Source organism: Miniopterus schreibersii, assembly GCF_964146895.1.
Source record: "Miniopterus schreibersii genome assembly, chromosome: 4".
NCBI classification, from domain to species: Eukaryota; Metazoa; Chordata; class Mammalia; order Chiroptera; family Miniopteridae; genus Miniopterus; species Miniopterus schreibersii.
Genome location: NC_138105.1, coordinates 29,581,564 through 29,595,111, shown reverse-complemented (window position 1 = coordinate 29,595,111; position 13,548 = coordinate 29,581,564). Strand labels below are relative to the sequence as shown.

The window sequence follows — 13,548 nt, the reverse complement described above, 5'->3', positions numbered from 1 at the left end:
AAATATAATTTTAAAAATCTTATTTTATTTTTTTCAGTTTAAGTGTTTATTAAATATGTACTATGTAGTAGGTTCTCTGGTGAAGGATATGGCCTTAGCCTGGGGAGGAAATAAATTAGTGGTAAAGTGATGAGTCTATGGGTGTCAGGCGACTGAGGTTCTGGCTTTGAATTTGTTTTACTACTAAAAAAAAAAAAAAAAAAATCAAACTAATTTTAGCTCTCCACATTACATTACCATTTTCATTTGGGGGGGCGGGTAGATGAGATTTTATATTTTATCTGAAGCTAATTTTATCTCTTACATTTCCTATTCATTAATTTTATGACTTTAAAAAAAAATGATAATAGCTCTCAAACAGGGTACCCCCAAAAAAGACAGCCCCCCAAAATATGATACAAACATGTCTTATTCAAGTTGAAAACCCCAGACCTATTAAGATATAGCTCTGGAACAAAATTTCTATGAAGTTGTAATAATATACTGATTCTTAGGACCGCAGTGGGATACCCCTTCCCCCTACCCAAGCATTGTGGGACACAAAAAATGTAATTCAAAGATGAACAGAATTTTCTGCTACTTTTCCTGTGACTATTTTTAGAAGATCTGATATAAATATTAATCAGAAATGAATGTACTTGTATTTTAGACTAAATAAGGCATGCACCACATAAGAACTAGCAAGCTGGTACAGTAATTCCTGGCACTACCTGAGTTTCTTCCTTTCAGCCAGACAGAACCTCACTGGCTTTGATTTTTGTTTTGCCCTTCTCTGTTACTTCCATAAATTACTTCAAAGTGAGAAAGGCACATTTATACCTTGCTAACTACTCTTCCTCCTCACTCAGTTCAAGTGAAAGATTTATGGTGTCTTCTTGCTGTTTCCTGTAAACTGAAATATCATGTACATGATGCCAACCCGTGGTCTCACATCAAAAAGTGAACTCCTAAAATGCGGCAGCAGTCAGTCAGCAGTAGCTACATGTTCATTTTAACATAATGGATAGTCATGCCAAAGAGATGCTCATTAATTGGGGCTATTGTTTCAGACAGGACTTAAAAGTAAGTGCACTTCATCTGCTTCTCAAGCTACTTTCTACATGGCTTCCCCCTTGCCCTGCCAGTGCAACTGAAAAACCTAAAGGGGGAAAATAAAATACACATAGTTCATACCTGAGGCAAAACAATGAGTACATTTGGAATCTACGTGGTAGTTGTTATTAGCTATGACTGTACTCTAAGTAAAATTTCACATGTAAATTAACCTATGTATTCTCTGAGCACCACTAACAACCTGTAATGTGTTAATCTCTGGGTTTTACAAAAGAGAGATAAAACAAACAGCAAGCAAAACCGTCCTAGTCTGCTAGATAATTCAGAATGAAAGAATCTACAATTTCTTTAAAAATATATCAATTTCCCAGTACAAATACATATCAGTGGTATTCAGAAGATATTTCTGTGCTGAGTTTGTCCTTTTCTTAAGAAATGCATGTAGAAAGATGCACAATTATTTTAATGGAATTGTATTTTGTAAATAAAAACAGCCTAAGTAAACAGTTGCTAAGGACAAAAACAACAACAACAAAATGAAAAGTTTATCTGCCATATTTAAAACTTTCCTATTTTCACAGAGTTCTGGCTACTCTTATTGAGTATATTCTCAGTTAAGGGTAGACTGTCCCTTTTACAGTTTTTATAAGAGAATCTTTGTTAATCAACAAGTAGACTGCGATAATTTTCCCACATGATAAAAGATGATAATGATACAATCTCTTTGCCAAGTCTTTTGAACTTCAGAGTGCTCTTATGATATCCTAATTTCACTTTTATGATCTCTATGAGAAAATAGTAGTCGGCTGTATATCTTTTCCATTTGATAGGTCAAGAGATCAAAGTTTAGAGAAGCTGCTGTATTGGAAGCTGCTGTATTAAGAAGCTCCAAAGAGGACTCCTGCTTCCATCCAGTCCAGTGTTCTCACCACTAGATCATGCTAATTCTCTGAAGACTACATTTTGAGCAATAACAGAAGCCAGGTAAAAACAATCAAGATATAACAGAGGCTGGGTAAAATGCAATTTCATTTAGTGATCACCTGTCATGCCATGCATTTGTTTTAAGATTTCTTAATATAGTTATTTAAAACAGTTGGCATCAAGCAGTCTTTTTCCTAATGACCCCAAGCCACCGCTTTTGTCCCACCAAGATATTTTGAGAACTTTCTTACCTCTGCTCCTGAATATGTGTCCGTTTGGAGGATGAGTTCATTCAGATCAACGTCCTGATTGATTGGCATAGAGTGAAACTGCAGGTTAAATATCTCCTTCCTTGTTGCTGCATCTGGTAAAGGCACATAGACGATTCTATCAATTCTTCCAGGACGCATCAAAGCCTGGAAAGAAGACAGGGCAAGGTGGATTAACCAGGCTTAGAACTGACATTCCATGTGGAATGCAATTCCATCTGGAAAGGGATGTCCAGAATCTCATGAATAACCCTCTATTATTCATAATTAGTAAATAAAACGCCTACTATAGATTCTGTAATCTATTTTCAAGATTCAAATCAGTAAACAATGTTCAGGGTACTTTTGAAAATAGAAAAGCAGTATTTATGAGAGGCTTTTTGCTCTTCAGCAACTGTTAGGTCAATAAAAGATGACTATTGTCTTTTAGGGGAATGCAGATACGACTTGCATTCATCATATAAAAAGTTTTTTTGGTAACTTGCTGCAGTAACTCTTAAAAAATATGTGTTAAGCTGCTTCAGAGAGCCCTTAAAAAAGCACAGCTCTAATAAAAGACTACTTCTAGAACTGGATGTAGTCAAATAAGCTTTCCTCATATTTTATTGGAGGCTAATGCCTAAATTATCTTAAAGCTAATCAATTCAACTATTTAGAAATATTTATTAAGCATGCATTATATAAAGACATTGTTCTTGGTACTAGGAAATAGCATAAGATAGATATAAGTGAAACCAACTGTGGTGATGGCTACACATGTCTATGAATATACTAAAAACCATTGAATTGTATAGTATTTTAAATGGGTGGATTTTATGCTATATAAAGTATATCCCAGTTAAGCTAGTAAAAGAGATATGGGTCTAAAAAATATGTGTGTGTGTGTGTGTTGTGTGTGTGTGTGTGTGTGTGTGAGAGAGAGAGAGAGACAGAGAGAGACAGAGAGAGAGAGAGAGTAGAGGGGATGGGTAGCTTTTAGTTGGGGAAATGAGAGAAAGCCACTCTGGGAAAGTAACTGATGCAGATACCCAAAGGAGTCAGCCATACAAAGATCTGGGGGAAGAGCATTCAAGGTAAAGGTACATCAAGTGCAAAAGCAAGAATGATTGGTATGTTCCAGGGAAACAAAAAACCCAATGGGGTAGAAATAGTGAGTAAAAGGGAAAAAAGGTAGGAAATGAGGTCAGACAGATAGTCATCGATAGATTGTAGGCTTTAAAAAAACACGGTAAAGAGTCTGGATTGCATTCTACTTGTAACGAGAAGCTACTGGAAGGTTTTAAGTAGGAAGGTTGAAAAGGTAAGATTTACATTAAAAGATCACTCTTGTGGGAGGGTCAACATCTAAAGGTCTAACATATATATAATCAGAGTCCCAAAAGGAAAGGAAAGAGATGATGGGGCAGAAAAAAAATTTGAAAAGAGCCAAAACTTTCCCCAAATTGGTAAACAAACATAAATTTACATAGTTAAGAAGCTCAGTGAATCTCAAGCAAAATAAACACAAAGAAAACCACACCTGAACACATCATAGTGGAACTGTTGAAAACCAAAGATAAAGTCTTGAAGCTGCCAGACTGAATACAGGGAACAAGAGTTTGAATCATAATGACTCTCAAAACAATGGAGAGCAGAAACCAGTGGAAGAACATCTTCAAAGTGCTGGGAGAACAAAAAACGTCATCCTAGAATTCTATTCCCAGTGAAAATATCCTTCAATAATGAAAAAACCCCCACACAATTTAGTCATTTTCAGATAAAGAAAACCACCACAGAAAATGCTAAAAGGAAGATTTTCAGATTGAAGGAAAATGACATAAAATGGAAAATTGAATCTTCAGGAACAAATGATGAATGTTGTAAAAGAAACACTCCCAAAATGTAGACTCTTTCCACCTCCAAAATATTACAATTGTTGCTGGCATAATCAGAAATGGCATTTCCTAAAGATTTAAGAGACACTAACTTATAAATAATGAAAAACAGCACATTTTTATAAAGTGTCCAGAAAGAAGACATGATAGTAGTAAACACAGAAACTAAGGAAAATAAGAACTCAGCATGAACAACTTCTAATTAAAAAGAAGGAAAAAAAACAAGACACTGAACATATACCTAGGGCCATACATAAAACATTACAAGAAATGCAAACATCTAAACCTAACATGATTGCTCTGTGGAAATTAGTTCTTAGGGAATGTGATAAATTGTCTGCTGTCTCTGACCCAGGAGTCTCATGTCTTTTGCCAGTCTCTATGATACTGTATTATGGCAGTCTAGCTGATTAGCTTACAAATAGGGTAACCTTTTTTTAAGATATGAGAAATAGTGTTTATTGACAATTTTATTATTCTAATGTTAGTGCGCCTATAAAAGAAAGAGAAAAATTAGAAACATAAATCCAAGGAGAATTATCTTTACTTTTTATTTTTAAATTTATCTTATCATGTTCATGTTTAGAATTCCAACTAGATTGTTAAAACTCAAGGGTCAACACCATTATATCTCACACCAGTGCTTCATAAAATATTCTATGTTAACAGGTTTAATAAAAAAAAAAAAAAGGCTTCCCCATTAAATAAGTTTGGGAAACACTGGGTAAAATGAAATTAAACAGGTTTGTATACATAGAAATTTTTGGAGCCTATACTAGTGGATATGAAAAATCAAGAGAGGACTGTAGTAGTCTATAGAAATTCTATCCTAAATTCCAAAATCTAATCACAGAACATCTCAAAAGCTAATATCCATTCTCACTTCGGAAAATGCTGTTGTATAGTTCTTGTACATGTCACAATATCTAGAACATGAGTGTCTACCAGATATCTTTTAATTCTTAAGTTATACACAAATTAGCAAGCAAGCCAACTAACAAATATGTAGTAAATATATTTCCTTTGTTCAAAAATACATATTTTAATTATTTTCAGACTCTTCTCCACCCCTAGTATTAGTCCACTGGGAGGAAGTGACGAATGACTGGCTTTCTTGAAATGTACAATGTCATAGAATTCAATCATGGGAATCACAGCTCCCCACCTAAAACAAATACAGGATTCAGGAAATTAGGATGAATCCAGTAAATATATATTTCCAAATTATTAAAAATGTTATCTAAGACAAATAACATTAATATTAAATAGCCCTTAAGTGTACTATATTTCACTTAATAGTCCTCCAAATCTATCAAGTGTACCATATTTCACTTAATAGTTCTCCAAATCCTGTGAAGTAAGTATTGTCATACCCCATTAGGAAAAAGAAAATGAGGCCTAAGATCACCCAATAAATGGAGGAAGTGGGTTGAAATCAGGAATCTCAATGTTGAATCAGTCCTTTTTTACTTTACTATATACTTTACTATATTTACAATATGCAGCTCTGTCAATGGACAAATGAAAAATATTCTTGTTCTGAAATATGACATAGATAACAAAATAAATGTAAATAATTCTTTCACCAAAAAATTATTATACATCTACTATGTGCTAGACCTTGTTTTAGTGGTTGGGGATACAGCTGTGAATAGCTTGAGGTATAGCTATAAAGTTGAGGTTATCCTTTTCACCCTTCTAGAAAAAGTCATATTCTAGGCTATTTTAAACTTTCCTTTCTAATAGCTGAAAGAACAACACACCAAAGGATGTATCTACATCATTGAAACAACACTCAGCATGCATCTGTGCTTTCCCCTCCAAGTCCTGGGACAGTGCAGGGCTGAGCACACTTTGATGACTATAACATTGTCTGGGCCAATAGCCAACTAAGTTTTTCTTGGCCTGATCGTGTCAGTGAAATTGAGCTTAAAAAAAGAGCTCTCCTTTCTGTAGAACCCTAAATGAATTAACACCCTTCCTAGAATTTCTTTTAAAATACTGTCCTGAGATATTAGGGTGGAAGAATGATGGTAGGTTCAGTATGATGGTAGGTTCTGTTATTTTAAAATCAACTCAAGACAGCTCTCAGTGAAAAACCAAGCCAAGGCTTCCTAATCCTCTGAACCGTCAGGCCTCAAGGTCACAGATATTGTGGCCTCTACATTAAAACTCTTTTTTAAAAAATCATAGGGAAAACTGCCTTTTCAAGAGAACTTATTCAAGACATTGGCAAGTCTCTGCATCTCTATTGGCCCGTTTTCTTATGTGTAAAAATGAAGGTGGTTTTTTAATGAAAGGCCTATGTGCATTTGACAAGAATTCCCCTCAAAACACACATGACAAAACATCCCCACACAATTTTACAAACAATTCTATGGAGTTCACCTGAAATCTGCTCGTGCACCCCAGACTAAGAATCACAGTATTTGATGACCTTTCAGCCCCGATTGTAAGACTCCAAAACTGCATCTTACCCAATATCATGCCCACAGCTTATATTACATGGTCATTACTGAAAATGTGTTCTTACTATTTTAGTAATTACACTAATTAATTGAATTAATGCTATTAACTTTTCTTTTTCTGACCTTTACAAAAATAACTCAAAAGTATTTCTGGTATTTCACATTAAAGATTCTTATTGATCCAACCATATACTACAGTTATAGGACTGCTGCCTTTTCTTTTTAAGAGATCCTGAAATTCAACACCTGTAATTTCATATTGTATCAATGTTCAAATATAATTTAATTAGCACAGAAATACTTGTTCAGACCAAAGTATTAAAAGTCAGGCCTCATGGCTACCATTCATCTAAAATGATCAACAAGGGTGTGTGTGCAAGTGTGGGGTGTGCCTTCCTCCTGAAAAGAAAAGCAGCACTGAGTCTTTATACTCTACTCCAATAAAACCGGTATCAGAGTCTCATGATTCATGGAGAAAGCAGTTCCAGAAACTGGGAAGAGAGGTGGATCCTTGGTAACAGTTCTGATTTATTTCAAAGAAACCTTAACTTATTATAGGCATCTCTCTCTCATACTAAATTCAACTGATTAACAGCTGTGGTCAACGATACCTCTTATACCGCTCTTGAAACATTCATTTCTACTCCATCTTCTTTATTATATAATTGTGTCTTTTTACCATCTGACTGTCGCACCAGATTGGAGGCTATATGTAATAAAAGGTATATATTGTTTTATTCCACACTGTAAATTCAGCAACAGCACAGACAAAGCACTCAGTAAATGTTTACTCAATGAAGTCAAGGCAACACAATCTCATCTAGAATATTATAGCTACTGTGGCTAGTTGTTTTTCTGCCTGCAATTTTATTCTTTCCTTCTCCCCCTGTCTGTAGACAGCACTGCTAAAGTGATCATTCTAATTGAAAATACTGTAATTTCCTATTTTCTAACCATTAATGAATGGCACCTCAAGGAGAAAAGTCAGATTCAAGCATGATAGTTTGGACCTAATTTTGGTGTAACTCTCTGACCTTATCTGCAGCTACTTCTTTCTCACCCCATGGCTCCCAGTGCACCTAAGCACTTGTAGCTAGCCAAGCCCACCAGGATGCCTTCCGCCTCCTTGCCTCACATATCCTTTTCTCTGCTCAGAATGATATTTTATCTCCTTAGCCTTTAGGCAAGCTCCTCCTCTTGTTCAAGTCTCAGCTTAAGAGTTTTCTATTTTATATAAACTTCTATGACTCTTCCAAGTATATAACTTATAATATGGCATACAGGTTAAACGAGAGGGGGGGGGGAAATAAGCCTAAGGGGTTAAAATTAAACTGGGTTAAAATTCTAGCTCCACTAATTTTTGTTTTTTATGTTTTGATTTATCTTTATTGTTGAAAGTATTACAGATGTCCCCCTTTTCCCCACATCTAGCTCCACTATTTATTAGCTGCATGTCTGGACAAATCATTTAAACCTCCTGGTACTTTAAAATCCTTAATAGTCCTAGTATTTACTCAGAGAATGAATGTATGAATTGAATGATATAATCTATATCAAGTGCTCAGCACAGTGCTTGACACATGGCATGTATGTTTTACTTTCGATGCCATTATCACTATTATTGTTCCTGTATATTTATTCCCAGTACTTGGCTGAGCCCCTTGAATACAGGGAATGCTAGTTGTCTTTGGATCCAATACCTGGAACATGGTAGATGTTAATTTCTTTGAATGAATAAAATAATAAATGTTCTAAAACTGTGAAGTTAGAATGCTGGTAAAAAAAAGTCAGGTTAAAATACAGATTCTTGATTTCTATTTCTAAATCTCAATGTTTAAAAAGAATTGCTATTTAACAACTCTCTACTTGCCTCTTCCTCTCCTGCTTCTTTTCATAGCCCTTGAAATGCTCAATTCATAGCCCTTTCATAAGAGGAAGGAGAATTTACAGGAAACTGCTCGCTTTCTTCAACAGAAATCTGATTGAGGGATCACTAAGAGAGGTGAAATATGAGATCTACTCTCAGCACATTTCAAGTGTACACCACCATGTTATCAACTATAGTCACTATGTTGAACATTCAATCCTCAGAATTTACTCATCTTATAAATGAAAGTTTGTACTCTTTGACCAACATGACCCCACTTCCCCCTCCTCTTAGTCCCTGGCAACCACCATTCTAATGTTTCTATAAAATTGGCCTTTTTAAGATTCCACATATAAGTGATACTATACAGTATTTGATTTTCTCTGTCTGGCTTATTTCACTTTAGCTGCTATCTTTTAAGGCTTAAATTCTTAATGTTTCAGGAATACAATTTCACAATATCTTTTATGTAAATTAGTAATCTCTAAAAGTTTAATTAGACTGAAGGAAGATTAGCTTTAGAAACGAATAAAATAAGCAATATTTAGTAAAAACCATGTACATCCTGTTAAGAAACACTCTTTGTTATATATTACTTTTGGAGTAATGAGAAAAAATATAAATTGTACTTGAGTTGGAGGAATTATCTGCTGAACAGATATTGGGAAACAGAAACAGGTTTTACATAAAATTCGAAAAACAAGATCCTAAATACCCACATATTTAAAAGTAGCTTGAAATACTAACTGATCAGCTTTTTTGTGTGCAAAGCACTATTAGCTATACAAAGAAGCACATGTCTTGGTCCTTACCTTTAAGAACACATTAAAAGTGAAGAATAGTCAACATACAAAGAGTTAAATGCAGTAAGTTTTAATATACAGGCTAAGACCTTAGTAGAAAAGATGACAAAATACATGAATAATTTCCACTTTAAAAATTTAAAGATGAGGAGAGAATAAAATTTTGCAACCTGATGGATACTGCAATACTGAAAGGCCAATTATTTAATGATAAAACCAGCAATATTTACCTAATGCATACATAAAACATTTTTAGAAAGGCAGAAATAGTTAAGAGGTGAAGCTGTTAGAGATCAAGCTAAATTACACTTAAGCAATAGGCTCTGCTAAACCAAGGAACCTAATTTTTGTAATTCTTCTCTTATAGCTTTTAGCTTAGTAAACCTTTTCACACAAAAATCATTTGAGATCTTTTAATTTTATAGTATAACTGAGTAAGTAGTAATAATATAATCTGTATGACACGTATCATCCTTTAAATAAGCAACCCTTTTGAAATGGGTATGTTTGATACCATGGAGAATATGAAGGAAAGAATGTTTCCAAAAAGCCAAGGAAGTGAGAATTTTATTTGTATTTTTTAAAAACATAAAATCATTATTAGTGTAGTATGTAACTGTCTAACCTTAAAATTAAGTTATTTAGCTGGTTCAGAAAATAAAAAGTGAGAATTTTCAAGAGTTGAGATTAACTGATTTAAGACTTTGGAAACAAGGAATTTCAAATGTCCTTAAAAAATCTAGAAACCTTTCCCTGACCCAAATGAGCTGGGCCTTGAGAGAGAAGAAGGAAATTTACCAGACTGAGGCAGCGGGCAAAGGCACAGGGAATGCTACATACAAAGAACTAAAGGGGCAGCAATGCACCAGCCATTCCTGGGCAGGCAAATGTTTATTGTAGTCACACTGTGAGGCCAACCTCAGAAGGCAGCACCAGGATGGATCACAGGTGTGCTGAGACATTGCTTCCCCCCAGGTACAGTTATTTCATATATGGTACGGAATGCCAAGGTCTTGGGTCTTTGTCTCACAGTCCATAGGAAATTGTGGAGGTTTTTAATAGGTGAAGAATAGGCCTGATTTTCTGTTTAAGAAAGTAAACAATTCTGCAGCAGTGTAGGTGGCACAGGAATGAAGTGGAAAGCTAGGGTTAAGAAGCACAGATATACGGTGATGGAAGATGGTTGATTTTGGGTGATGGGCACACAATCCAATATACAGATCATGTATCATATAAATGTATACTTGAAACCTATATGATCTTATTAACCAATGTCACCCCAATAAATTTAATTTTAAAAAAAGAAAGCTAGGACAACCTTGAGTCTTAAATTAAAACATGAATATAACAGAGGCAGCGAGCCTGAAAAGGAAGATTGAAGAGATATCTTTGAACTAGATCTGCCCAAAGTTTTCAACTTATAGGACACTTCCCCTCTTAACAATGCCTCTCCATTGTGCAAAGGAAGATAAAGATAAAGCAGGATTTCTTCTAGATAGATTTGTATTCTGCAGAGAGAATAATATTTGCCTAAAATTTGGATCTTACCATATGCTAAGACTATATTTTCCAACTGTTGGAAAGGCTTTTCCAACATTTCCAATCATATTACAGCTACCGAGATACTCAGTTACTCCTGGAGTTGAGGAGGTTTTCAGTGCTCTGTTGATTCACGGAGCATTTGAGTTCTGCAAACATCAGCGGAGTATCTTCTATGTGCCAGGCACAGGATTAGGTGCTACAGTTACAACGTTCTTTGTCCTTTGAAAAAGAATTCTTTAAAAAAGAGTTTCTGCATGACAACACCTGAGCATGTGTTTGTATTAACACAAACCAATCCATCAGTCTGTAGGCTACCTGTCTAACGTGGGGCTTGCTCAGCTCTGTAACAGCCCGTGGCGCCGTGCAAGAAAAGACTTGACGCATTGCACGGCAGGTGTTGAGGACAATGTGCCACAGTAAATGGCAGCGCTTGATGATGAGCACAAAAGAGTGAAGAAAACAATTCAACACACACACACTCGCACATACAAGTTCTTTTACTAGAATGATATATTCTTCACCCACTTCAATTAAAGGGCCCTTTTAGGGGTGGGGAGGTGAGTGAAAAGGGGAAGGGGAATATAGTTAATAAATATTGTGATAAGTTTGCATGGTGACAAATGATTACTAGAATTAGTGGGGTGACTACATTTTAAAGTATAAAAATGTTGAACAACTATATTGTACACCTGAAACTAATATAACTATACTGTATACCAACTATACTTAAATACAAAAATAAAGGGCCCCTTTTCAAAGCCAAAACAGTATTTATCTAGAACTAATCCTAATTCTTCCTCTTATAAACAGTGAATCTGCTTTTTGATAAGAGGAAAACTGAAAACATTGCAATTAATCTTTCAAATATCTGTATAAAATTTGCTCAGAAAGGTTGGGGGTTCCTTACATGTAGACAGGGTGAAGCAAAAGTAGGTTTACAGTTGTTCATATGGAAAATACAATAATAATAATAATAATACAAGAATAAACTCTTGTGTTTAAAATCCTCACAACTGTAAGCCTACTTTTGCCCCATCCTGCACATTAATTTTTATAACATTTAAATATAAATAAACTCATAGGTTCTTAACAGGGGTGGAGGGTGAGGGGTGGTGAAGTGGGGAGGAACTATCTTGTCCCCTGCTTATTTCTCCAGCATCCTCTCCTATTATTTGACTCCTCACTGCTCTGTATGTTTTACCAACACAGAATTCCCTGTAGTTCCCAGAAAACACCACGCCCTTGCCACCCCTGTGCCTCTGCACGTGCTGATTTCCGTCGGAACAGCACTCCACCCACCCCTGGGCCATGCACTCCAGGCAAATTCTTCCTTCAAATCACATCTGCATAACACAAAGGAAGACTTATTTTATTCTCTATATTACTTCTAAACACAGTTCACACATCTACCGCACATATTACATAGACTATAATATTTGTTCACATGTCCAAATGGTCCACTGGACTGTAAGGTATTCAAGGGACATCTATTTTTCCAAATTAAAACAACAGTTCATCAAAATGTAAGGTGTCACAAATAACAAATAATAACAAAACTGAGGTAGAGAGAGGTTAGGCAACCTGCCCAAAGTCACACAGTAAGTGGTAGAGCGAGGACTGGACCAAAGGCGGTCTCACCAGAGTCTGTATTTCAGCTCTGCAACAGAAAGCACCTTATTGGATGCTCACAAAGTAAAGCAAAGACTGCACTGTAAACACAAGCCAGGGTCCTTGCTTTGTCAGTCATGAGGGCAAGAATCATTTTTATTTAAAGCAAAAATATTTTTTCTTAATTTGATATGAGGAGAATTAGAGAATCACAGGACAGTAGTATCACATATTTCTTCTATTTCTAAACTGCATTTTCTAAGAAGACTGAGGTCCAGAGAGGTTCAATTAATGTCAAGTCATACATGGTTAAGTGACAGAACTTAGTAGTGATAAAGTACTGAGCTCCTACGATATGTTCAGAACTGTGACGAGTGCTTTACTATGGTAATTTGTTCTCACAAGAACACTCAAGAGATACTTTTCTACCCACTTTATAGGAGGTTAAGTAACTGCCAATGGTCAGAGGGGCATTAAGCGGTAAAGCTAGAATGAGAACTAAGGTCCATTCCATGCCCCTAGATCTCAGCAATGAACCTATATTCCACTACTCCATACTGCCATGACATGACACATTTTGGGACCCAGAGTGGCGCCCTCCCCCTACTCAGCTGCTCCACCTCCACCCCCCATACCTCCCATCTAGGCAAATTAAAATATTAGTAAAGTTTTAGTAAAAATTGGGGAAAGATGTCTGTAAATCTGCCTTTGTTAGTGAACTGTGCTAGTTCCCCACTTTCTTATAAGAAGGGCTAAACATCAGAAATGGAAGTTATGTGTGTGTATTTCCCCCCATTTAAAATAGGAGCTTAATAAAGAAACACCTTTAGACAAGGGAACAATTATATGTAATGGAACATAGAACCGGATTCTCCTGGCAATTAATCACTGAGAGCAAACCTATAGGCTGTTTCTGACAGCTCCCAGGGCTTTGCTTGAATTGTTGGATAAGATGTGCCTGGGCTGGCTTGTGAAAGAGATTCTATGTTTAAAGCCTTTGAAGGTATTTTAACATATATTTACATTTACCGATGTGTGTGTGTTCATTCACACTGCAAACCAATTTTGCATATATGTATATACGTGTGTATGCAAGTATTTGGCCCCTATGTATGAAACTGCGGAACTCGTTTTATTGCT

At 35.7% G+C, this 13,548-nt stretch overlaps 1 protein-coding gene across 3 annotated transcripts in view; it reads right to left on the bottom strand.

Annotated features, from left to right (window-relative positions):
• AFG2A (AFG2 AAA ATPase homolog A) overlaps window positions 1–13,548 on the bottom strand; it is a 235,616-nt gene that overhangs the window by 44,424 nt on the left and 177,644 nt on the right. For all 3 annotated transcript variants that reach the window (XM_081135502.1, XM_081135503.1, XM_081135504.1), the window contains one exon: window positions 2,229–2,393. In XM_081135502.1, coding sequence (XP_080991628.1) covers window positions 2,229–2,393 — 165 coding nt within the window. The remainder of the gene's footprint in view (window positions 1–2,228; window positions 2,394–13,548) is intronic.